The sequence below is a fragment of the Neolamprologus brichardi genome, chromosome 5 (assembly GCF_056152115.1).
Source record: "Neolamprologus brichardi isolate AB-2024 chromosome 5, ASM5615211v1, whole genome shotgun sequence".
Classification (NCBI taxonomy): Eukaryota; Metazoa; Chordata; class Actinopteri; order Cichliformes; family Cichlidae; genus Neolamprologus; species Neolamprologus brichardi.
In genome coordinates this window covers 35246551-35273799 of record NC_142108.1, presented here as the reverse complement: position 1 = coordinate 35273799, position 27249 = coordinate 35246551, and the positions used below count along the sequence as shown (strand labels likewise).

Below are 27249 nucleotides of genomic sequence, written 5' to 3'. Positions count from 1 at the left end.
TGAATCCTCCCTTAGTTATGCTGCAATAGATGTAGGCTGCTGGGGATTCCCATGTTGCACTGGGTGTTTCTTCTTCACTCACTATGTATTAACAGACCTCTCTGTATTGAATCATATCTGTTATTAACCTCTGTCTCTCTTCCACAGCATGTCTTTATCCTGTCTTCCTTCTCTCACACCAACCAATCACAGCAGATGGCCCCGCCCCTCCCTGAGCCTGGTTCTGCTGGAGGTTTCTTTCTGTTAAAAGGGAGTTTTTCCTTCCCACTGTCGCCAAAGTGCTGCTCATAGGGGGTCATATGATTGTTGGGTTTTTCTCTGTATCTATGAAGCGCCTTGAGGCGACTTTTGTTGTGATTTGGCGCTATATAAATAAAATTGAATTGAATTGAATCACTCTGATCATTAACAGCTTATGTTATGTTTGCACATCGAGGCCACCTTCATATTAAAGCTTCTGTTACCAGTTTGAGTTTTAGCAGTTTTTCCAGTTTATTCAGGTCTCCATGAATATTCAGATATTCCCAAATATGGGATAAAGTTGTTGTCGTCTTCTGTTGTTGTGTCAGCAGTTGCTGGTGTGATGTTGGGCGACTGAAACATTTGAGCTCAACTCTAATTTCTGATGGATCCTTTGAGTTGTTTGTGGCACGGATTGGTTAATCCATCCCGTGGTTGCATGAATTAATTGGTATTTGGACCTGCAGGTGGACGGTGACACAGGTGGTCTGCTAGCTTCGCCTGAACTGGACCTCTGGTCTGTGTTTGTGCTGTTGGAGCATTTTTGATGACATCATCTGACCAATAATATGGCTGCTGTGAGGTCACTGTACTAACAGGATCTGAGCTCCAGTTTTGGTGAAGAAAATTCATATTTTTGGATGTTACTGAGCAGGTATCTGTAACATGGTCCTGGTATTTATGTGTGTCCCACAAAGGTGCTGCAATGCAACAAGAGAGCTGATGCTTTGTCCTTCACCTATCAGTGGCTGTTGGCAAAGAACTCTTTCCAAGTGACCTCCTTAACTCTGCAAACAGGAGCTGCTAGCAGAAACTGTTATTGTTGCCAATTTAACATAATGTAACCACGCACAGACAAAGAAAAGGGGAGGAGTTAAGCTGCAGAAACATCATTCTGCCTCTGTGCATGCCCTACGGCATTATGGGAAGTGCAGAAGAGTAATAATAGGAGTGTCAAAGATCTGTTGATATAAAGTGACACTGCGTTTGCAGGTCTGTGTGGTAATAAAAGCAGATTTTTATATTGTCTCTCGGTGCAAAAGCGTGCAGCTCGTTCTGTAAGTAACGATGCACGGCACGCTTGGCTAATAATACTTGTGTAAATAAAGAGAGAGGAGGGGAACAGCCCGGGGGTTTACATGAGCGTGTATGCAGCAGGCTGGCTGTCTGCGCTGCTGCCTGTGTATTTATAACTCGGCAGTGGAAGCCAGATAGGACAGGCACGGAGATGAGAATTGATGACCTGCATCAGCTGGGGATGGGAGGAGATTCCTATCACTGCAAACTCATCGCACACTGATGCAGGTAACCACACAAACATGCTGTGTGAGCGGAAACCGACGGCGTACGCGCAGGAAACGCCGTGGCTGCTGCAGTAAGAAGGTCACTGCGGTGTGTGTGGAAGCGAGAGCTGTATCGTCAGGCGTGTACCTGCTCACAGCTGACCCAGATTAGGCCCGTTTTATGTTTGTGGAGGAGGAAGGAGACGTGTTTGCAGTGCGGAGCTAAATGGAGCCTGTCAGAGGCGTGAAGCACCCGAGGGCTCGTCAGTTTGGGAGTCCACCGTGTACCTGACCCGCTTTAACTAACCCAGAAAGAAAGTAGAGCCTCGTATATCGAAGTATGTTTACAGGTAAATATGTTAATACCTCCTTTAGCTGGTCACCAGGTTTAACTAGCTGACAGCCACTGAACTTTCAAAATAAGAGCAAGAAGATCTTTTCTTTGACTTTCTCAAAGTAAACTTCAGTGCAAATATCTCGAGCATCACATCGTTTCTCTGCAGATCCTGACCCTCAGCCGGAGGTTTCTTCCTGTTAAAAGGGAGTTTTTCCTTCCCACTGTCGCCAAAGTGCTGCTCATAGGGGGTCATATGATTGTTGGGTTTTTCTCTGTGTGTATTATCGTAGTGTTGTGATTTGAATTGAAAATAGATGCTAGATGACGTCAGCTGTTTAACGTCTGATCCGTAGAAACCAAAGAAAACGAGGTTGTTGTCGCTGACCTGCAGAGCCGTCGTCCCTCTGCAGTAAAAGACCCGCCTCCGGGAGGCGTCGTGCGTCCAGCGAGTGCTTTTGTTTAGTCTGCGTGCAGCAGGAAAGTTTGTTCGTTATTACTTTAATGGTGCAATCTGTATGATTCCTCTGAAAAACAGATCGTTTGGCAAATTAGAGCAAATTAAGACCTGCTGCGTCGTGTGCCGTTTGCCTGTTTTCTTGTAGAAGAGCAGCCTGAAACGTTTACTCAGCCCTGGATGAATGACTCCCTCTAAAGGTTGCACTAAATTCATAAGTCACAGCTCTCCTTAAATCAGTTTTCCTCAGACTTTTGGACGCATTAATCCGACGACTGCACGACAAATAACAGCTCTTTCTGGGACCTTTTCTCTTCTCCAGAACCTTCTCCTGTAACGTGATTCATCTCAGAAACATAAAGCGACGCGATTATTCATCCGACTAAAACAGCTGAGTGGATTGTTTTTCTGAATGACGAGTGAAGGTCAGACAGCCGGTCCACCCGTAGTGCAGCGGTATGTAAAGTCGGCTGTTCCTGGAGTTTGTTTAACAGTGAAGAAGAAGGAGAGCCTCCGCACGGCTTCCTTTAACCTCTGACTCACTTTAAGCTAAAAATAGTCGCCGTTGGCTTGTTTACTCGTGCCAGAGCTGTTGAAGGGAAAGAAAGCCCAGCGCGTTTGGAGCGAGCTGGATGGCACCTGGGAGGGAAAGTTCATGGATTGAAGCACGCCCTCGGATTAAAGAGTGCAGATTAGTCAGGCTCTGTGTGTGTGTGTGTGTGTGTGTGTGTGTGTGTGTGTGTGTGTGTGTGTGTGTGTGTGTGTGTGGCATATATAAAGTCTTGTGTTACCCAGCTGTCATTTTCAGTCAAGCTAGCAACAGTAGCCAGCTGTCTCTCTCACACACAGAGCTGTCGGCGTATCTCAGCTCTTTGCTGGTGGTCTCAGCATGACCAGGAACACACACACACACACACACACACACACACACTACGAGCTACTGAACATTCAGGTTTTATTTCCTGTTTCAGCTTTAATGAAGTTAAAATGATCCTCATCCTCTGAAGTTCTCCGAGGATTTCTGGTCCGTCTGACCTGCATCAGATTTTGTTTCCCCCTCGTGGGTCAGTCGAGCTTCCTTCTCCATAGCTGTTATCACATGTTGCACTGCAGTCCTGAGTCTTTTCACAGTTAGGTTTCACAGTCGCTGCCGCTCCAGATCCAGATTATTGCACGTGTAAAAGCAGGGAGGCGAGCAGACAAACTGGAATGACCCCGCAGCTCCATCCATGAGGCAGGAGGGCGAGATCTGCAGGAGTGATCTCGACTCTTCAGACCTGAAACTGAAATTTGTGCCACTGCTGAACTTTGAGCCGTGAACACGTCTGATCAGATGTTTGATAGGCTTTAACTTCACCGTGTTGCTAAGGCGACCCAGCTAAGCTCTGTCCAAGTAGCTCCCTCACCTGAACCACATGCAGTGTTTCCTGCAGCGTGACGTGGACGGTTTCCCGAAAATATCCTAAATACGCAAGTTTATGTGTGAAAATGGCTCAAATCCACCTTTGGGCTGTTCATACGTCGACTTAATTATTAGAAACTTTGTTGGTGTCAGATATGAACATCCAGCAGGAGCAGGCATGACAGGAAATCGGGACAGCAGGATGGATCTGCTTCAGAATCGCAGCAGAAACAGGCCGAATGTTAACAAGAGAGCAAACACAACTGCAGAGGTGTAATGGGAGTGAAATGTAATTACTCTTCCTCCTACACATTCTTTAACAATGATTATATTTCCCACTCTGCCCGTCTTTCTCACTGATTGTTAATTCTTTCATATTCCATTTTGCAGCCATTGCACTGTTATAATTAGTTTACGGAGATGTGCAAAGCATTGCCGCATCTTCCCTTTATGAGCCGTTAGCCTCCACACACACGCTCTCTCTCCCCGTCCAAAGCCTATGAGCTTTGTAAGCGGGCGAGCGAAAGCGCTGATGCTCCGCCGTTGCAAAAACACGACTCTAATCAAAGTGGACGTGTGTTTGGCTGCGTTCGCAAAAGAATTCCCAGGATTCTTCCCGCCGGGTTCCTTCTCAGTTATTTATTTATTTCCAGCTTCGCCTCAAATTAAATCCTCATTTTGACAAAGTTGAAGCATGCCGAGGCTTTGGAGGGATGGGCGACGGGCGGGGGACGGCCCTCTGCATCATATGGAGCAGATTCTCAGAGGAAGCCGGCGTGGTCCTTTGATCCGGGCGAAGGTCACGCTGAGGTTTCATTTCTGTTCTGATGAGACCAGAAGGCGGATGTTTTGACAGGATCATCCACCGCCTATCGTCAACGTAGGAGGATCTTGTTGTTGGAGATAATAAATGGCGCTCCTGCAGGTTGCCCGCCCACGTAACTCCAGAGGTTCCCTGGGTGTGTTTGTGGAGACCTGGGAGGTCCGGAAAAGCGGCCCCTCCCTCGGCTGTGCTGTTTTTTTGTGCGACGTCCTTCATGAAGCTGTAAATTCTGCTTCAGCTGCAGTTTCCACTAAACCCACGAACGACACATCGATTTCATGTTACCGGCTCCAGTTTCTTTTACATATGCATGCACATCTGTGCAGACATCTGCACACTGGATGCAGCGGCGCTGGCTTCAGGTTGGCTCGCGTTCGCGTCTGGCCCCGCCCGTCACCCGCTGTTTCCTTGTCCTTCTGTCCTGTTGTTCCCGCTCGCTCTCAGAACTCTTGTTTTATGAGGCAGGTTCACATCTGCTTCCAACTGTCTGTCACACGTGGACATTCAGCCGAGGAGCGGCCGGAAATTTCCGTGGGGAGTTGTTATTCCTGTCGGTTGGATTTGTGCTTGTTCTTCTCATTTCTCAGAATTCGGTGTTTTTAAAAATCCGCTTGTTTGCTTGTTGAAACGGCGCTCCGACTCCCACAGCTCCGCTCTGATCTCCTCTGTGTCATGACACAAACTTATTTATTTATTGTGGAATTAATACGTTTAATTCATTCGCAGCTCTCGGTGGAACAGTTGGGGGATCTTTGGTAAAGCTGCTTTATCATGTGTAATCATTTCTTAAGTACTTTTTAACCTCTAACATCTGTTTTCTTAAACTCTGCACACACAACTCATTTAACAACAGCAACAACATGAAATCATCATAAAAGATTTTTAAAGGAAACCAACTCTGTGGGATTAGAGCTGCAGACACTCGAATGTGTTCTCATTTCTTTGTCTTCAGGCACGTTAAACTGAATTTTGGGTTTTTTTACTGAACACTGAAGTCAGTACTCAGCGTTTTGGCTTTTTCTTTTACTCTAAGTGGGACTTCCATGTTTCAACAAAAGACCCAAATCTACGGTGGCCCTGAGAGGTCAAATGGACTGAAACTGAAGAAAACACCAGCAGTAAGAAAAACACTGCAAAAGCACACAAAACACAACGGAAACAGGAAAAAAATGATTTCCAAAAGCACAACCAAAATATGGTAATATTTAATAAATATGCAGGAACTGCGTTGCGTTGGGAGTCACTTAAAATAAGTGGAGGCTCGGTTTTGTGATTTTAAAAAAAGAAACAAACAAAACCCCCAAACATGAGAGGTCAGTGTGTTAGCCTGACGGTTAGCCTAAAAATCTGTCATCAGTATTACATGAATCATGACATTAAAACACACCGAGCATATTTTGGTTCCTGCAACTGCTTCGTCGGGTTATTGCCTCCCTAGAAACACTTACCTTGTGCTTTTGGAAATCTCTTTTTCCTATTTCTGTTTTCTTTTTTTCCTGTTTCTGTTGTGTTTTGTGGTGTTTTTCTTATTTCTGGTGTTTTCTTCAGTTTCAGTCCATTTGGCCTCTCAGGGCCACCGTACAAAGCTCTCAGCTGAGATAGTAAACTCATCAGGAAAGTGTTGTTAAACTTGGAAAGTTCGGCTCTTTTTCTCATTGACGTTTATGCAACCGGCAGTGTTGCCCCCTGCTGGCCATTTGGAATAATGCAGGTCTATTCTAGCTTGCAGCATTGACCTTTGACATTCGGGTCATTCCATAGAAATCTGAACAATTTCCCCAGCTGATTGTTTCATACAGTAACTTTAATTTTTTTTAATGTAGCCATGCAAAGCTTCACCTTCATAGTTTTTTTGTGTTATTTCTTTGCTTTAGCATTAAAGTATGAGGGATTTTAAAAACGTGTTGAGTTTAGGACCTGAATGGATTGATCAAGTCCAAACTATCCATATGCAAACACAATAAATTATGACTACGGTACGTGAGCGTTTTGATAGAGTTAAGCACAGCTGTACCAGGATCTTCTCCTACAGAGCACCATTCATCTGTTCGTAAGTTGTTCACCACATGCTAATGAAGGTTTACCCACAATGCACTTTTGTGAAGTTTTCTCCAGTGAATTATGAGAAATGGATCAAAGATCCGGGGAACCCGGTAGGGGTGGGGAAAAAATGGATACTGTGTAGCATGGTGATATTTTGTTTGCTAATAATGTATCGATACAGGGACAGCAGAAATCGATATTTTGTTACAAAAAAGGCTTTTGTGCTCTGACTTCAGAGCATGTTGATCCTTTTTCTGAGCAAGAATCCTGACATTCCTTCACTGTCCAAATGTGTTTAACTTGTTTATGGCAGCAATAAACATGACAGTTTACTTATTTTAATTTAAGACATGTTTTATTTTAATTAAGTTTAAAACTTTTTTATTTAATGTAAAATTATATTTTGTTTTAATTTACTTTCAAATTCTTCAGTTGCTGAAGGGGCTGCATAGTTTTCATAAACTGCATAGTTCAGAATAGCTATAATTGTACCAGATGGTTGATTCAGTTAAGTTGGACTAGACTGTAATACAAACCGTTCAGTTTGTCAACAATAAAACTGAAATGAGAGAAAGACTGAGTGTGAGACTTTGATATTAGAGAAAATGAATATTGATAAAGTTTACCTTTATGTACAGAATCTGAATATCGCAAAATATTTTTAAAAATTGCAATAATATCGTATCGTGCGTTAAGTATTGTGATAATATCGTATCGTGGGATGTATGGTGATTCCCACCTCTAATAACAACCATAGCAGAAACCCACCTCTAGAACTCGGTGGGTTTCTGCTCCTGGGTGGAGCTTATTCAAACATCGACCAACCCCGTGATACAGACGTTCACCGCCGAGCACACGAGCAAAACTGTGCCGAGGATGTTTGAAACTACTGATGTTTGAAACTACTTAAAAAGTCACGGGGCTGTAAAAATGCTGGATAAATTAATACGTGTGAACCGTGAATTAAATAAAGATGCTAATGTTATTGATACTCAGGTGATTCTGAGGATTCAGGTGGCCTCTTGCTTTCCATGATTTGGACGTAGCTACGAGTCTCTGGTTCTGTTTTGTACACCCGTCATCCACCCGACCACCTGCTGATGGAGTTTTGAATGCAGTTTCTTAGACTTGCTGTGGAAATTTGTTCTCTCACACTTCCTGTTGGTCTTGTGGGTTTGTTGGGAGAGTTTTCAGGCCGAGCTGGTCAGCGCTGGCACTGCACACAGACGCACTCCTCGCCGCCTTATGTTCTCGCAGATGGCCCATCGGCTCGCCTTTAGCAGCAGCTAATGGCGAAGCGGCTCGGAGGGTGGATTTGCATTTCTATTATTCTGTAGCTGGAGCTTCTTCCTCTTGTTCCAGTTGGAGCCAAGCTAATTACAAATGTAATTACGAGTGGGAACGTGGATTAATCTGAATGCTTTTTACAGCAGATTTTAGAGGAAGTGCAGATTGTTGAGTCACCGAGGTCCCCGTTTGGCTCTCGATGCTTCTGCTTTTGAAACTCATCCATAAGTCGCCAATAATGAGGCCTAAATTATCACAAAGACACACGCGTCCCCCTCTCTTCCTCCCCCACGCTGTAACAGAACAATGTGGACTCCTTACATCCTCACACCGGAAGAATAAGCTGCCTCTGTTTACACGCTGCAGATCCGGCTGGATGAAAGAAGCGCTTAAATAGCTGAAATGTGCCTAATCTCCGTGCTAAATATCCAAATCTCATTGTAAAGGTAAACCACGCCGTAATCCCGAGTTTCGCCGGGCGCAAACACAACCTGTAGTCTCGTCCCGAGGGAGCTCTATCCGCCGCTCGGTTTGTTGTATCAGTGGGATGTAGAGGCGGGGGGCGTTGAATGGTGGGAATATTTGCGTCTCGCAATGGCGTCAGTGTCACCTGTCAGTCTGGGAGCTTCCTCAGGAAGGTGACCGTTTTTAGAGGCTCTCCCTCTCGTTCTGTTTGTCACGCTGCTCTCGTCCTGTCTGTGCTAATAATAGAGGCATCAGCTGTGACTTTGTCGGACTGAAAGGTGACGGGAAGGGGGGGGGGGAGGCAAATGGACGTAGAATGAGGAAGAGACGGGAAGAATTTAAAGTGCCACTGAAGTGCTAATGTTTCACCGCAGCTAAGACGCCTGGCTCTCCGATTAGCTGCCACAGAGGGATGCCTTTCCCCTAATTGGCCCCTGTGTGGCGTTTCTGTGTGCTCATTGGTTGCTCCGAGGATTTCCAACGAAGGAATGTCCTCTCAGGTTCAGACGGGCGCTGCTCCACGTTAAGACTTCATGTTTGGAGGCGATTCAAAGTACGAGCCACCAGAGACGGACCAAAGTCGGTTTGATTAATGAGGACAGTATGAAGACAACTGGTGCAGGTTCACATCTTAAGTTAAATAAGCTCTTATTTTCAGTTCTTCCTTCCATTTTTAACCCTCCCACCTTAACCTTAACATGCAATGACGCTGCGATCATCCTGGCGCCGACACTGGTGGGAAAACAAACTCAAACACAATAGATGTCGTAAAATGTGCAAAACAGAAGCTTCGGGATTCCAATAAAGAAGACAGTTTGAGACCTCCGGCTGTTACCGTGGGCACGCCAAAGCATGGCCGTGACCCGGAGACACAAACGGCATCAAGCGATCCAAATAACATCCTCACCAAGTTCCCTCCACACCTCAAAGAACAGCTTCAAGTAAATCTGAAAGACGAAAATAGCACATCTGTGTGTGTAGCCGTGGTTACAGGAGCCACTGACTTTATTTTGAAAGCACTTTCCAAGATCCACGTTCCAAAGTGCTTCGTCTGAGTTTCAAAATAAAACAATAAGCTGTGATAAAAGTTACAGGAAGTGAAGCTCCGGTGAAATCAGGACGTTTGATGTGAAAGAAGCGCCGGACTCGACCGACCTGGTTTCCAAAGGCAGATTGTCTGAGAACCTGCAGGCTCTGTTTGGAGCTAATAGGTCAGCTGTAGTAAGAGCAAGGCTTTAAATCTGTCCCTACAAATGGTGCTGGGTACTGAAAGTACTACCCCACCTCCTCTTAGAGATAAAAGCTTCTCATCTTTATCAGACAGCAGCACAGGAGCCTCGTAAGAGGTGATGACGTCAGATATTTTGTGTTAGACTCCAGCTGTCTCTGCCCAATCGGGGCAGCGTGAGGAAGAAGAGCGGGGAGGGACACCCACCTTTTTATTAACGTCTGGCTCTCCAAGTTTAGACTTTACTGGCAGCTTTTCACATTTTGTTCTCAAACCGATGATGAATCATCTTCCAGATCTCTCAAACATCCCACTCCCGCTCTGCTTTTAGTTCTGCATCCCACCCCTCACCAGTCCTCACCCTCGTACTCTGTTACCCCCCCCCCCACGACTGTCACTGCCGCTCAAAGAGCAGCAGCAAGTGTCCGGTTAGTTTATTTATAATGGTGGGAGATGGAGCCACGTCTGGATGCTTATTCTGGCCCCTGAGCAGCAGCGCGCCGGATGTCGGGCTACGTTTCGGTAAATGAGTGTTTGTTTTATTGCAGTTAGTTTAAAAACTTGTGCTTTGATATTCTGATCATCGTCTCCGGACCTCCAGGTCGGCACGTCGGGTAAATATTACACCGAAAACCTCATCAACTGCAGGAAAAACCCTGAAACGTTTCTGGATAAATGTCTGGGCTTTGGGCTTGTAGTGTCGGTTCCACGTTTGCTTTTTAAAAGTGGATTTACTTTGACATCCCTCTTAGAGATACGCCCGCGTTCCTCAGCAGCCGGCTGTCATTACGCTTGCATTAGTTTGGCTGGTTTTGCACAGCGTTGCCTCATTTCTTTACATCCTGCAGCTGCTGTGGTTTTACAAGGAAATAAATTCACCTTCAGGATTCTTTGTTCTGTTTTCAGGAAAATCAGCAGCTTACAGAAAGACACAGAAAGGCTTTCGTGTTGAACTCGGATTTATGAAAGCACGCAGCAAGCGCTGGAGCGACACCATCTCCGGTTCGGTCGACCCTGACGAACCCTGGTTCAAGTTACATGGTTATTTGGAGTAAATAAAACATATAGATGATGTGGAGGGGAGGCTTCTCTTTGATGGTTTTGACCAATCAGGAAGCACCAGGTTCTCAGTCTGAATCCAGATTTAAACCCGAGATGCTGAAACCAAGAGCTGCCGTTTCCTTCCCTTCTCGGCTGTCTTTGCCCACCTTCCTGCCCACCTGTGCTACAACACCAGGAGGTGGGTGGAGCATCTTTGGGGGGCGGTGTTGTAGGTGATGAGGTAATGGCAGCTTTCTGTCAAAGACTTCTCTCTGTGCCCTTCGTGTCTCCGTGCCTCTCTTTCTGTGCGCTGACAGCTTCTCTTCATCCAGCTCGCCGGCGCTTTCACAGCGACGCTCCCCCGCCATCGTCAGCCCCATTGTCGTGCGATGAATAGAAAGGCTGTGTTTTTGATAGGTGAGTGAGCGCCAGGAGGGAAAAGAAGAAGAAGAAGAAAAATGGCCTTGAAGGTTTTGGAGATGTGAGAAAAGGCGTGGCGTAGCTTAACGCTCTGGAGGGAGGACAGGAAGTGTTTGAGATGAAGAAAGGCGTGCGAGGACAAAATGTAAAACAAAAAACATCCCGAAACAGAGAAAAGCAGCGAAGGCAATCAGACGAAGAGAAACCGATGACAGATTGAACAGCACAGAAAAGCAATAAGGAGGAAGAGGAGGGAGGGATGTTGCCTCTGGTGCTGCAGTTGAAGGGACCCTATGTGAAAGCGAGGGGGGGCCATCTTGGACTACTTTCAAGAAGCCTCAGTAAAACTTTAACGCTCCAGAAGTAATTCCAAGGAGCTTCAGTGGAAATGAAAACATTTAAAAGTAGAAAAAGCAACTCTACTCTGAAAAAAGCAAATGTCGAAATTCCAGCGATTTTTCCTTCTCTCGCTCCGGATGTTGACTCGTCGTAGAAAAGCTCGAGCAGCGGGGGGAACGACACCGTGGCGCTCCTGATTAAAAACAAAGTTTTGTCCAAAGGTGATGCACGCCGAGGGCGAGGCGGCGACAACAAAGGGTCCTTTGAGCTGGTTGAAAAGCTACCTGGGAGGCCGGGTGTTGTTGTTGCTGGGGAAGTCCTGCGGTGATTTCACTCTCTCCAGCGGGCATCTGCTACGGGGCAAAGTGGAGTCACGGCGGGGGGTCCCTCTTTCTCATTCTCGCCTTCTTTCTGTCTAATGAAAGCAGTCGGGGGAAATCATTTGTGTTGTCACACACACACACACACACACACACTTGCTCAGGAGGGGATCCTCTCCGCCATGAAAGAGCTGTATGAATAACAACCTCTGAGTTCACCCTCCACGCTCACAATGGACACACACACACACCTACACACACTCAGTCTGACCCTGCACACAATAGAGAAGGCATGCATTCATTAGCAATTCCAAGAAGGCTTTGACTGGTTTGGCATTGTTGGCTAATCCAAGGTCCCACCGTATATCACCTTCACCTCCCCCTCTTGGTTTATCCTCCTCTCCCTCCTTTCTCTCAGCGCTTTCATTCTCCTGACTCGACTCGTTGGATAACTCAGCAATGAGTGATTCAAGTGTGTGTGTCTGTGAGAACTAATCAGATTACTCCCCAGCATTGATAATATTATTCCTCCTTACACCCTCCGTGCAGTCCGTGATGGATTTCTATCAGCAATGAGATTTGCGTCGCACAAATCGGTTTAAGGTGCCGAACTCGTCGTGAGATTGACTTTTGATGGAGTGTGAGCTTTGAGTTCGGCCTGTTCGGGTTCAAACCGCTCGTCTAACTGTGCCTTTCTTGTGTTTCCTCACAGATCTCGAAGGTGCTCGGCACAATGGGACTCGTAACCCTCTGAGGGGCGAGCACAAAAGCCGGAGAGGAGCAGGAATAAAGCCGAGTGAAGAAGAGGAGGAGGAAAAGAAGAAAGAGAAGATTCTTCCTTGGCGCTGGAGAGGGAGGGAGATTTGTAAAGAGGGATTTGCTCTATCTGTCGGGGGTGCATGCTCCCCCGAGCCCCCCGCCCTCCCACTCGGACATCCTCCTCTTTATTTTATTTTCTGCATCAGCGACGGTTCGACGAAAGGTGAAGAATGCGCGATAAACAAAGTTCGGGCCGGCTCGGGCTGAGCAACGGCCTCGACGTGAGACTACCCAGGACTAGAGTCGTGCTGCTGGGCGTGCTGCTCGCCGTGGCCGCGGCCGCGGAGCTGGACATCGACGTGCTTGGCGGCATGGTGTTGATAGAAGCGGGCGGAGAAAGCGAGAGGTTCGACGGAGGCCGAGGCGAGCTCGAGGCCTCCATGCACTCCTCGCTCTTGCAGGACTTCCAGGAAGTGACGGAGGGCGTCGCGGCGGCGGACGTTGGCCAAACGGCAGCAAATCAGCAAAACGCGGCTACGCCCACGGCCTTCCCCGACTCCTCGGCGGTGGTGGGTCGGATTTTCCGGATGAAGGTGCCAAACAAGATGGAGGACGTCTACCTGGGTGATATCGTCAAGGTGAGTCGCACAACACACGTTTGATTAAACGCGCCAAGACGTCTTACTTTAAATACATTCTGGTCTTTCTTATGAGCTTATTAAAATCCTGTGTTCGGGTTTAAAGTAGAAGCTCAGAATAGAAACTAGAGGAACACATGCAAAACAAGCAAAACGGCGCTCACAGGAGAACAACGCCACAGAGTATCAGAGGCCAAAAAGTTTTGGGGAGTTTAAAAATCCAAAGACAAAGAGGGACTCTCATTTAAATAACAATTAGAATACATTCATCCTGCTGGTTGAAGGAAGTCCGGATGCATTTGCGTGCACGTGCCTTCATCAGGGAGTCGGACAGATTTCTTCTGCAGCAGCGACGAGTCTCGCTGGATTACATCACAATCGTTGTCAAATACAGGAGAGCTCAACAAGAAAAGCAAAAGCTGTGGTCTGAAAGGACGCCACCTCCTGAAGTGTTTGTGTTGCCGTGCTTTGAGGTTCTTGTACGAATTTGAAGATTGCTGGATTCCTCTTGGTGGGAAGCTACTGGAAAATGGCTTCTGGCCCACTTCCAGTCCATTCCCTCCACCCTGCTGCACGGTGACAGCGGTAGCTGCTGAAGGGTTTCTGGTTATAGGCTGCACAATTGAAAGACTTCTGTGAGTGAAGTATAAGATGAATAAGACCATGTCCGGCTCTTATTTCGCCGGCATGCTGTCGCTTTTAAGTGACCGTGTCGTGTTTCCAAGTTTTGGAGATTTTTTTTGAAAGGTGCAGCCTTAACCTCGTCTGTCAAAACTAAATATAGTTCGGCAGTAAATCAGACGCCACTGAAAAACCTCACAAGAAGCAATACTGTGATGTCGACACAGTGGAGTGGATCAGCTTCAGTCACTTAAAGGAAATGAAATTCAGTTTTATTTACACAGCGCCAAATCACAACAACAGTCGCCTCAAGGTATATTGTAAGGTCAACCCTACAATAATACACACAGAGAAAACCCAACAATCATATGACCCCCTATGAGCAGCACTTTGGAGACAGTGGGAAGGAAAAACTCCCTTTTAACAGGAAGAAACCTCCAGCAGAACCAGGCTCAGGGAGGGGCGGGGCCATCTGCTGTGATTGGTTGGGGTGAGAGAAGGAAGACAGGATAAAGACATGCTGTGGAAGAGAGACAGAGATTAATAACAGATATGATTCAATGCAGAGAGGTCTGTTAATACATAGTGAGTGAAGAAGAAACACCCAGTGCATCATGGGAATCCCCCGGCAGCTATTGCAGCATAACTAAGGGAGGATTCAGGGTCACCTGGTCCAGCCCTAACTATATGCTTTAGCAAAAAGGAATAATTGTGCTTATAAGGTAGAAGAGTGTTTGAACGTGTGTTTACATTCAGACCGATTGTTGAGTGAGGTTCTTCAGCATCATCCCTCGTGGGTTTGGCATCTCTCAGGCTGTTTTCACATGTGGACTCTGGATGGTGTCGGAGGATCTGATCCTCACATAGTGATGTTGCTGCTTCTCACGTGTGAAAGACAACAGTAGGAGATTCTGTCTCTAACAGGTGGAGCCCAAATGGAGAGAACAGGTGAAAACCACTCTGCTGATGGCTGGACTGCTCTTCAGCGAGCTGGACAGTTGAACACAGTTTCATATCTATTCTGTGAGTGGGAGTGGGGGAATGTCAAAGCTGCAGTGTGAGGGCATGAGCACCTGTTGCAGGACGTCTTGGCCTCCTTTATGGCTCTGTCTGGATGTTTGGGATCGTTTTGCAGGGGGAGTTGAGCCCCATCACACGCCCTTCTGATGATGCCGGTCTGAAGACTCTTAAAGTGCCCCAAACCTTCAGCATATGCAGACGCAAAAACCGGACCGCCTCTGGGTGGGTGCTGGTTACAAACGCTTCGTGCTGAGCGAATAGGCCAATTGCAGATGAACTCTAAAGAACAATCAGTAAAAAATATGTCAGGGAAATGAAGCACGCGTGGGCCGTTGCTCAGAACCCGTCCCGAGGCGCCACATTTCTGAGGCCATTCACAGCAAAATGCCCTTTTTGTTAATTGCACCGCATTTTCCACAATAGCCAATTTTCTATAATATGTGGCCTCATATCTGAGTGCAGCATTGGCCTCCTCTCTTTCTTCTTTCTGTTTCCTCTTTGTTCCCTTAATTCCATTTATCTTCCTTACCTCCTGCCTCCTTCTTCATCTCCTTCTCTCCTCCACCCTTCCATAATTCTTCCAGACACCCTTTCTCCCCCCTCTCTCACGCTTGACGCCATCTCCCTCAGCTTCCCATCCCTCCTTCCCTCCTCGTCATCTCTCTGGGCTAAATCTTCATATTTCCTTCATGCCGTCCATTCTTCTCTTCATCACCTTCCTGCTGTTCCTCCGCCCCTCTCCATCTTTCTTCTTCTCCCTAATTATCACTTTTAAACTTCCCTCCTCTCCCTATCACCTTCCAGCCTTTCATATCCTGTTGCTTACCCCCCTCCCCTCCCCCTGCCTTCGTATCTCCATTGCTTTTAAGTCCCATCTCTGCCCTGCACATCCTTCCTCCCTCCCCTTTCTTCCACCCCTGTCAAGTCACATCAGATCATATCAATCAAGCTCCCCCAGCAACGAGCGGCACGCTAATTTACTTTAAAGCGCCTCAGTAAAACTCGACTCTGGAAAGATGTTTTCCTGCACGTGCGGCACAAAAATGTCAGAGGTGAATTTTGGGAGCGATGTGAATGATTCACAGAAGTTCTGAGCAGTTTATTTCATACTCGGTGGGAGCTTCTGTTTAGTGTTTCATTAGCGTTAATGTTCTTTTACAGCTTACGCATGAGCGATCTAGGCCGTTTGCTGAACTCGATGTGGCTCTCTGAAGAAAACGGGCGCCGCGTGCGTTCTGTCTGGAAGTTTAAGGGAATATGACGCAGATTTCATGTGACAGCTGAAATAAACCCGCTGGGTCAGTCCCCTGGTTTATGAGGTTGGCTATTTCCTTCTAATCTAACGTGAGTTTGGGAGTCGGTGCTTTCCATTTCAGCCTCACCTTTCCTTCCTCTTCGTCTCCTTCTTCTGCCCTGACGTGCCTTCTGTTTTTTAATCATTCTACTCATCTTCCTCTCACACTTCCCATCACAATTTCCAGCTCTTCTGTCTCCTCGCTCCCACCCCTTCTCCCTCCATTTGTCCCGCAGGCGAAAGCTGTTCTTCCAAACCTGATTATATCTGTCACACTGGAAGCTTTGGGCCTCTATTAGAGCCAATAGGAGCAGACAGCGTGGGCAAATAAGCCAAAAAATGGAAGAAGTATAAGCAAGGAAGAACGGAGAGATGGGAGGAGAGGAAGAAAAGACATCCTGACCTTAGAAGCTGCAGCTTCTGTAAAATCCTGCAAATAAAAGGTCACAGATTAGATGTGGAGCACGAGATACGCCGGCCTGCCGAAGCGTCCTCGTGAAGGAGTCGGTCCTTCGTCCTGCGTCGCTCTCAGACTTTTAGCCGAGCCAAGAAATCCCCACGACTCTAACAAAGTTTGTTTACCTCCCCCTCCATTTCTAATTTCAGCCCTTCGCCTCCCTTCCCCGCTGCTGCTCTGTCCTCAATTACAAATTTCAACACTTTTTCCCCGCCACCCCCTCCTCCTCAGATGTTAGCCCCCCCCCCCCCCCCCCTCAGGTATTTCGAAGGTCGGCGCTGAAGGTTGTGGAGCGAAAGGCCAAATCAATTTTTGTGCTTGCCGTTGCACTCATACTAATGGCCTTTTCTTATGAAAATCTGCCAGAGTTTGAGAGGTCTCCAGCTCCGTGACAGCCTCGCCTGCCCATTCACCTTTAGCTGAGCAGTCGGGGCCCCATCAGTGAATGCATCGCCATTTAGCCATTCATACCGCGTAGAGATGAGGGCTCTCAGCTGGGTGGGCAGGACAGCCTCAGAGGAGGTTTTAAAGAGGTCGCAGGGTGATTTAAGAAATCTGAAATACAGTATAAACCTTTACAAGTGCACGTTATTTATATCCAGTGATATCTCTGAGAGCCGTAGCGTTTTCCTGTGCTGCTGCAGCTGCCTAAACACATTTCTGAATCCTTTTTGATGTTAATACGACACCATTTCTTCATCGAAGGGTCGCGGTGAGTTATTAGGTGATAAACTGAATGGGCCAGTACTGATCTGATGCATTGGTTAATGGATTTCAATGCTCTTTCTTACACTGTGTCATTATGAAACGGAGAAAATGCAGCTTTACAAGCTTTCTCTGAAGATTCGTTTAGAGCTGAAGTTCTTATATTTTTAATGGCTGATTTAGGAAACGGACAAATGATTGAAGGCGATGTACACAGTTAGCTAACAAGGAAGAGACGCAGATCCCTTTGGTGTTGCGTCTGGACGACCATTTGGGCTAAAATCTGCCATTGTGTGAATAAGGAAGCATCTAAGACAGCTTCACCCCGCCTCTGCAGGTATGAAGCTCAAACATGCACATCATTAAATTGCTGCCCTTCCTCCTCCTCGGACCAGCTGCCGTGCTAAACTGTTTTTCCAACTCGTGCAACAAATGCACATCGTCAGTCTTGTTATTTCAGCTGTATCTGTTGCTACGCTGGTTTCCAGCTGCTTATAGCATAAACAGCAGTTGTTGGGGAGCTCTCCAGCAGGTTGTACCATCAGGGAGGTCCTAGAAGTCTTTGGTCTGAAAGCTGCTGGAACTTCAGATTCAGACACTGGCAGCATTGAAACGCGTGTCCAGTCTTCACCGATTACCTGTTTGTGGACACGCCGCAGCGAGCGGCTCTGAAGCTGTCGTTGGCGAGTTATTAGACAAATGTTTTTGTGCCTGAGATGAGTTCAGGAAAGTAGACAGACTTCTGCTCTGCTCTCCACTCCGGGTAGATTTGTGGCAGGTTAACCTTGCCAGAGTGGAGCGATTTGAAAGCTTTTGGATTAGATGAAAAGGTTTGGACGATGTGTGCAAACTGCAGAGCGCCCAAACAGGTGGAAGAGGAGCTCTTACTTTTCTTATTTTGGATGTTATCATTCAGAGCGGCTGGAGAGCCAGAACCTTTGCGATTGTGGCGTCTGCGTGCAGGTGCTGCTGTGACTCGACCCTGCTGTGGTTCTCGCTGCTGTTATTAATGGAAGTGGCTGGAAGTTTGGGGTTTCTGGCCAGCAGATGAGCACTCTCCATTGCCTCATTACTGCAATTACCAGCGTAATTAGCTGATTGGCTGATGGGCTCGCTGGCAGGCAAAGCACGCTTACCCGCTTTTCCTTTTTTTATTCCAGGAAATAACTGACGCTAGCTGAAAATTCTTTTGTGCTTCGGTTCTCGGAAAACGAAAGAAGCCTATGTGGGTATTTATCTGTTTGCCTGTGAGCAGATGCTGCGTACTGCTCTGTTATCTCAATGCTGTGATTGTGCATGAAGATTAAAGACAGATACTCACAGCTAACCCTTTCATAATTACTTTGTGGAAGGACCCCCACCCTCCCTCCAACACGCCTCCACTCCCTGCGCCTTTGTCCTCCATGTAAAAGCGCCTCAAAGCAAAACTCTGGATAACAAACAGTTTATTTGGTAAAACGCTGGTTTTGCTCTGCTTGGAAGATCTGAGCTCACACCCAGAGGAGGAGGAGGAGGTGTGAGCTGCAGAAAGACAGTGAATCACTCCGACACATGCTCAGTGTGGACAGTGTTGGAAATATCTTATTCAGTGTTACTAGAACTACTTTAGTCAGATGGATGGTTTAGCAGGTGACGCTCGTCAGAAGTCTGTATTTTTCTACCATTTATCTGGATCTGGAGTCGAAGCAGAGATGCATCAACCTTGCTTTCCCCGTCCACCTTTGACTGCTGCCCAATCAAAGCACCAAAGCCCCTTTGGTCCCTTCCTTCAATTGAAATTTTATTGTCATAGCAGCAGTTTTTAAACCACACCAAGTTATGGTTTGCATGAAGGCCAGTGCATTCATATCAGCCTCTGCACCGCCTGATAATTCTGCTGTTGACTGTGCTGCCAAGGAAACGCAGACTGTCACCAAGCGGTCGGGCTTGGATAGCTTCTGTTGAATATCAACACTTCACCGAGTTCTTTTGATTCCTCAGACGCATCCGATGGAAGACAAAACACTGCTCAGGAGACCATTTCAAATTTTTATTCTCTTACACATTACTTCTAGAAGGGTGACGCGTCCTGCATGACACGGTGCCACGGATCTCAAAATGGTGACGCACACTTAACAGTTTTATTACCGGCTACGCCGTTCTAGCCTAAACAACAGCGTCTCAGTAACTGTTTCAGTAAATGATGGTCCCCTGTTATCCACTTTTTCGTGGGCGAGAGTCTACAGCTTTCTACCACTGAAGGACACGAAGTCTAATGCCTTTGTTTTTCAGTGTCCACTTAATACTACACTATATGATTAAATGGCATTTTGGTTAATATGAGACTCAACATTACCACGTGGAGCTTGTGTCCAAAAAGATCCCGTTAGTTGGCAACGGTGGAAAGATTTGGAGTCTTTTGTTGCCAGTGGCTGATTCAGCATCACCTGATCAGCCCTTTATCAAAGTTTGAAGCCTAATCTTGAAAGTAGAGATAGTGTCTGTCTCCTGAATCCAAACTGGAAGCTGGTTCCACAGAAGAGGGGCCTGAAAACTGAAGGCTCTGCCTCCCATTCTACTTTTAAATACTCTAGGAACAACAAGTAGGCCTGCAGAGCGAGAGCGAAGTGCTCTGTTAGGATAACGTAGACCTCTTAATGTTGACTTCCTAAGACCCGAACTCTTCCACGGCATGCATTTTTAATTTCTCTTTGATGTTTGGGGTGATTGATGAATATCAAAACAAAGAATTACCAGATCTTTTTTTCCATCCATCCATCCATTCGCTTCCGCTTCTCCTTTTCAGGGTCGCGGGGGGCGCTGGAGCCTATCCCAGCTGTCATAGGGCGAGAGGCGGGGTACACCCTGGACAGGTCGCCAGTCTGTCGCAGGGCCAACACACAGGGACAGACAACCGTTCGCACTCACATTCACACCTGTGGGCAATTTGGATTAATCAATTAACCTATCCCCACAAGCTGCATGTCTTTGGACGGTGGGAGGAAGCCGGAGTACCCGGAGGGAACCCACACAAACACGGGGAGAACATGCAAACTCCACACAGAAAGACCTGATGGTGGAATTGAACTCAGGATCTTCTTGCTGTGCAGCAACAGTGCTAACCACTGTGCCGCCACATATGAGGATATTCATTTATGTGATCTCCACATATGTGTACGCCTTTAGGCCTGTCTCGTCATCTTCTTGGCGCCTCCTTGGGCTCGCCGTGCTGCTGTAGGCTGAATTTGAGTCGGGCGCGCTTCTTCCCGATGACACGGAGTAGTGGATCCAAATCGAAACAGCCAAATCTTCGAGTTTCCTGCACACATACAGCAGAATAAGTGGCCGCACACTTGTAGATGCATGCATATTTGCGGCTGCGCGTTGCTGTGTGTTTGCACGCGGGGAGGAAGCGGCTGCGTGCGTGCGGTTGTCAGAACACATCGACTCGCTGTTTGGATCACTCCCCTCCTGATGAACGGAGACAGTGGCTTGTTGTTGTTAACGGCGGCTCCCTCGGGGGCATTTTGGTGGGAAAACTTTCTCTTCTCCTCCCCGCTGTATCCTTTTCCCTCCTCTCAATTAGATCTCGTCCCCCTGCCCCCCCCCCCTCCTCCTCTGTCATTCGCCGTCTCTTTTTCTTGTTAAATTTCCGCCGCTCTCTGCCCACGACTGAAGGGAACTCCCTTTCTTTTCTGCGCTTCATCTTTTTTTCTTCCACATCAGCAATCTGTCTCCCATTTCAGCTACTGCAGATTAGCTTGCAACACAAGCACCAGCAAAAATTATTTCTCTTTCTTTCCCTTCTCTGTAATTTTATTGCCAGACTCCCTCTGCATTTTCTTTTCGATGGGTTTTAAAACCGCAGCCGTCATTCTGTTATTTCCCCCTCTTCCCATTTGCTTCCACGTCTCTTTACTCACAAAAACTTTTCATTCGGACTCTCGAGGCTCTCCTCTGATAATGGCAGCGTTGTCACTCTTTGTGGCGGGCCTCTCTGCTCGTCCTGCAGTCTTTATTTACAGACAGGCTTACATTGTGAGCCCCTGCAGCTCCGGAGCTGTTAGCTGGCAGGGTAGCAGTGGAAAACTGGTATTAAGAGAGCAGGAGGGAGGAGGCGACCCAAAGATAAAAACACACCAGAACATATGAGTCACCCTAGCTGTAAGCTAGCACGGTGCGATGGGTTTCCTGGCACCGGGACGGCGGTGGCCATGTTGCTATGTAATTAAACATACAGCAGGCGAGGCTTCTTGATTCATATGTTCCAAATTATAAGCTCCCACAAATTCATTCACAATTTGATGGCTCTCAGTTTAAAACGAGGGTTTGTGCGCTTCACAGTCTGGGACTCTCCTGCTCATAGTGTCAAGCTGCGTCTCTGCTACTCACGTTGATGCCTTCATGTCAGTGTTGGGTTTCAGGGCGTGATTTCTGTTGACCTTTAGCACACATAATTACTGCCAAACAGCCACCGTTTGACTCCCTAACCTCCCAAAGAAAAGCAGGGCAGAGAACGATGGAGCTCGTTTCAGTGGTTTCGCTTCTGAAAGTAAATATTGCTCGCGCTGCTGAAAAAATGCCTCCCGGCGACGTTGTTTTGGTGTGTCCCTCCGTAGCCAGGCGACCACGGCTTCTGGACTGGCCGGGATCCTCCTGCATGCTTGGTTGTCGCCCAAAGGGGGAGTGGAGCTGGAGCGCGGTGGGCTGCTTTCATTGGTTTGCCAGGCTCGGTGAGGCGAGCCATATTTGGTGTGTGAAAGTTACAGTGGCAGTTTATTTTTAGACGCTGCGGTCTTAGATTGTGTGTTGACTGCCTTAATAAGTCAAAGCAGTAGTGATGCTTCACTGTGTGCACAATCAATGTTTGAAAAGCACGGCATCGGCCCGACTGTTGGGCAGAGATCACTGAGGTGCCTGCAACCCAATCAGGAGAGAGTCCTCGTGACACGCTATCAGCCCTTTCAATCAGCTGAAATCACTCCCATGTTCACTGTCAGCAGGCAGCTTCCTCCACAACATGCAGCCTCTGTCGGCTTTTATCACCTTTTCTGTGGTCTGGCTGCTTTGCCGAAAAAAAGAAATAACAGCGCAAATTAGATTAGAAGAGCAGATCTGCTGGGCCTGAGGTTTAAACCCAAACCATCCACAGTGAGGGAGAACCAATCGGTGTACTATTCCTTTTAATAGAATATTATAATTAGGGATGGGTATTGTTTAGGTTTTATCTGATACCGGTGCCAAACCGGTACTTTTGAAACGGTGCCGGTGCTTAAAGAATGGAGAACACAAAATTGGTCCAAAAACCTCTCATGTTCAGCTGTTTTTTTGTAAAAAGATAACAATGTTAGCCTTTTCTGCAGCTATGGGGCATATATGGTATCACTCTTGGCTGGAAGCAGCTTAAACAATGGAAAAAACACAAACTTTGTCCAAAAACCTCTCATGTTTAACTGTTTTCCACTTTTTCTTTGGTCATTTTAGCCTTTTTGTCCAGGGTGAAGGGAGTATCTGCCATCAAACAAGAAGACAGCCGCATGTAGCTATGATGGTGTTTGCTAGTTCACCTTACATGCATTAATGTAATAACGTGGTTAGCCTACTCAACGTAAATTACACACGAACAACATTAAGCTACTCACGCAGAGAAGAACGGCTGCTGCTGCATCATCATCCTCATCATTTCTGCTACACTGGCAGGGCTAGGGGCCAGGACTCTCCTCTTCGGGTTTTTGGGGGATGTTGCTAACTCCGGGTCGATAACAGGCACCACACCCGCAGTAGATGTGCTCGGTGTGAGGTCTCGCAGCAAGCTATCAAATACGGCGCATTTCTCTGCTTTTAAAAAAACGCTATGCATCGCCTGGTGTTTCATCAGATTTGAGGTGTTACCTCCTTTGACAGCATCACAGTATCAGCTTAAAGCACTTGTTACAGCTGCTGAGTTTGCATCTTTTGCTGTGAAGTACAGCCAGACTTTGACCGCTTCGCCTTGGGCGTTTTTAATCTGTAGCTCTGCTCTAACAGAACGTACGTACCTGGACCCGCCTACTATCCTCGGAAACGTAAAATGATTGGCTAGAATCTAAAGTGTATCACAGCTCAGGGAAAAAAAGCACCGAAAAAAAGCACCGAAATGTGCGCTGCTTTTCGGTCTGGTTACTACCGTTTATGTCAGATACCGGTACTCATCCCTAATTATAATAGAAATATAGAATATAAAAGAATATAATAGAAAATTAGGGCTGCTCGATTATGGCAAAAACTGATAATCACGATTATTTTCACTAAAATTGAGATCTCGATTATTTGACGACATTTATTTAAGAATAACAATGTGTTGAATAATGACTTTAAAAAATAATATAAAATAGTGCAAATACTGATAACAGTGCAAATGTTTGCAATATAAGAAATAAATGAAAAATGTAAACATCTATGTTTAGTGAACTTTGCAGTGTTGCTCTGTGGTGCAGCTACGACACCGTAGCAAAGTTTACACACTGTGTCGACTTGATCCACGTCTGACTTTTTTATCGGTTTTCAGCGTTATTTTGTTATTGTTTTTATCGTTAACTCTGTTTTCCTGGGTCTTTTCACGTGTGTTATGAATAAATCTTCTTTTTTTCGGTACCGGTACTAGTTTTATTTTGTTGTATTTATCCGCGACACCTTAAAGGCCGGTCCATGAAAATATTGTCGGGCATAAACCGGTCCGTGGCGCAAAAAAGGTTGGAGACCGCTGCTCTTAATTGTTGTGACACGTTAACCACATCCACCGTGGGCCCCTAAAGGCAGCAAGGTAAAACTTTTAGATGCTTCATCGGCTTAAACTGGGCAAACCAAACATTTCCGTGGTCGACTCGCACTGAAAACACTTGGCAGCCAATCGTTAAGGCTACAAATACCCCAGACCTCGGTACCCAAGTCCCCCGTGTGCTCCGTTCGCTCTCGCTCTTCCAACGGTGTTAATATAAACAGGCTGAAATCTCGACTTGGAAGGAGGCCGTCCGTGTCGTTCCTCTCATCTCAAACCGATTTTATTTCTGTCTCCTCTTCAGGCTGCAGCGTTCAGCGTCGCCGCTGCTTCAAAAGAAGGACGCTCTATACCGTGTCTCTCATTATCCCCGAGCGCCGCGTTTCAAATTTAATGGCTGGTGTCGGCACTAAAGCTCGTTAGCCGGATATAGAGGGCTAATGTTTTATTCAGCAAAGAAAAAGGGCGTAATTGCTGACCTGGGGACAAGCGAGGCCTCGGCCGAGTCCGTCGTCTTTAAGGACGCGCTCGCTCTGTCGGGTCTCCCGATGAAGACGGCTGAGTCCGTCAAACAGAAGAGCAAATCGAATTGTGGTTGAGCTCCTTTTATTCACATCTCAGAAGAAATGATGGGAGCGTAACTTTGGGTGACGTGTGCTTAATTGTCCATTTTTTCCCTCCATTGTAGCCGTGTCACAAAGGATTTAACAGCGTTCTTATTTGGCCCACAGCGCTGTCTTTAGTTTACTCTTCACTGTGAATCACTGCTGAGTCTCTCGGCTCACTCAGGACTGTAATGCTGTGAGTTTTCTCTTTTGCTACTTTTTGAGATTTTATGTCATTTTTTAGACATATTTTTCCAGCTGATGTCGTAAATCCCAGCCGCTGACATAATTCAACGGCGTTGAGCAAATGTGGCCATTTAAGCCGCTTCAGCATGCTCCTACAAGCCACTTTGCAACCCACCTCCACCCCAGGTGTTTGCTTTGTGTTTGGCAACTTTTTTCAGTTAAAAATGGAAAAACTTTGAATAAGACGGCTCGAGTTCAGTAATGAACGGGAAGAGTTTACAAGATGCAAGGTGAGGAAAGGTGAGCTTCCAGGAAAGATAACAGTGAGAAAATACATTAAGAGACAAAGATGGAGAGAATTGTGGAGACGGAGGTACCGTGTCATTTTAGAGGACGGCTTTGGAGAGCAGATCTGTTTCATCGGCTCACAGATATTTAGGCCAGTCTCTATTCTGAGGTATTTGTGTTCGAGCGCTGCAGAGGAAGATGAAGATGTGGGTGTGTGTGTAGGTGTGTGTGTACTCCTGTGCTCTGCCGTCCTCGTGAGGCTGAGAGTAAAGAGATAGTGGAACATTTTCTACTGGTGTGTGTGTGTGTGAGTAATTGTGGTGTGGTGGGGCTGCAGCATTAGTCAGAGCTGAAAGTGAGAGTCTGCGAAAAACGAGCCACATGCTGAGACAGAGATAACAAACACACACGTTTATTGTTTTTAGCACACAGTACACGTGCATGCACATATATGCAGCGTGTGTGTGTGCACGCAGTCTTTCACTTTCTTTGCCCTTCCAGCTCAGCTTCTCTGCTCTCACACACACATCTGTCTCGGCTGGCTTTGTTTACACAGTTTCATTTTTCGTGCGTCCGGCGTAGCGCGGCAGGAAGCTCGGCTCTGTCGCGTTTGCTAAGTCGAGCCTGCTCCTCGGACGGCCTCTGCAAAGGCCGCAAGCTGCGCGCTCGGCTCCTCGCTCATCCACGACACACGCTCTCCTGCAACCTTTTTTCTCGGCCGCTTCACACACTCGTCTTTTCTCCTCCTGCAGGAGCAGCTGATGCTCGCACATCTTTCTCTTCCCTCCCTTTGAATCTCTCACCCACACAGCTGGAATCCCACAATGGCCGGCTTCTGTTGGCTCGTTATTGTAACGGCAAGAAGAGAGAGAGCGATAGAGAGACACAGGAGGAGAGCTTTGTGAGCGTGCCGCAGGCCTTGGCGGCCGGGTTTTCCACAGTGTGTGTGATATAAAGAGCGCATACTTCAGCACAGGTTTTGTAGCCGAGAGCCGCTTCATCGTCATACTTTAACGACTTTATAATAGGCGCGTGCGTGTGGTTGTGAGTGTGTGTGACGTGCACACACGTGTGCGTGTAACTGCAAACTTCTGCGCAGCAGTCGCAAACATTTTAATGACTTCTTAAACTCCCACAGCCCGTAATGTCTTCCTGATGCCGCTGATTCCTGTGGATCCCACATTGATCCTGAAATAGAGCCTATTAATAGGAAGAGTATATTTTTCCTGGAACGTGTTTCATCTGTGGGAATCTACAGCCCTGTTTGACTTTATGACCGTGAAGTAAACCCACCTTCCACAAACACGCAGAGTTCTGGGTGGATATTTTTATATTTGAGGATGTATTCATTCAATTTTAGTTTATAATGCAGGTATATATAATATATAATAATTGCAGATGGCAGCTGTTATTGGAGAAATGCCGACATTAACACTTCTCTTTTTAGTTATACTGAGAATGGAAAATCATGTTTGATACATTAACCCTTTAAAGCCGGTCAGAGCTGCACGCTCTGTTTTGCGTAACTATTTTTAAATCCCGGTAGCTCTGCAACCACGTGAGCTAGCGCAATAATGTTTTTGCATATGAAACCGGAGGAGTTGTACTTACATCTTATGCCATCAGCTTGTCCTCGGTCACAGTTTCCTTCCACATATAACTTTGCAAAAACTGCATAAAAAGCACTTGCAGCAACAAAAACATAATATTCCAGAAACACGCTTTGCCGATCCGATCAGCTGTTCGTAACACTTCCTACGTCCATCAGTGCGAACTATCGCATGTCCGCCATGACCTGCCCGAAACCGGAAGTGACGTCATTTTGTGGAAATGTAGTTTTTTACCATCAGGGCCTCATGAGCCTATACTGGTGTTTTTAAAAGTTATCTTTGACTTTATGACTTTCTGTGTGGTTTCTGGGATGCTTAGGACTCATATTGCACTGCTGGAAATAGTTTATTTTGATGCATATGCTGCTTTTTTGCAAATTTGCATCATAATATTTATTTTTCGTTTTTCCTGCAGTGTATAAAATTTGGTGTATTTCAAAAACAAAACTATGAAGACACTTAAAATAAATTTCCTGTGGTGGGAAACTATTTTGTGCAACTTTTTTGTATTTACAGTTTTGAGGGATAAGCCTCTTAAATTTCTCTAACTAGAAATATATGTAAAAAAACAAAAACGATTTTCAATTTTTTTGTAGTTTATTGCACTTTATTGCAATTTATGTAATTACTATGCACTTAATGCATACA

At 46.5% G+C, this 27249-nt stretch overlaps 1 protein-coding gene across 4 annotated transcripts in view; it reads left to right on the top strand.

Moving 5' to 3' along the window:
* The window catches only part of dag1 (dystroglycan 1), a 57366-nt gene that overhangs the window by 18936 nt on the left and 11181 nt on the right, over positions 1–27249 (top strand). Inside the window, exons 1-2 of one of the 4 annotated variants that reach the window (XM_087841140.1) lie at positions 9993–10084; positions 12395–13079. In XM_087841140.1, the coding sequence (XP_087697266.1) occupies positions 12672–13079 (408 nt within the window). In that variant the 5' untranslated portion in view covers positions 9993–10084; positions 12395–12671. Of the gene's footprint in view, positions 1–9992; positions 10085–10113; positions 10177–12149; positions 12286–12394; positions 13080–27249 lie in introns of those variants that run through there. The other 3 variants (XM_087841141.1, XM_087841142.1, XM_087841139.1) reach the window with 3 other exon arrangements.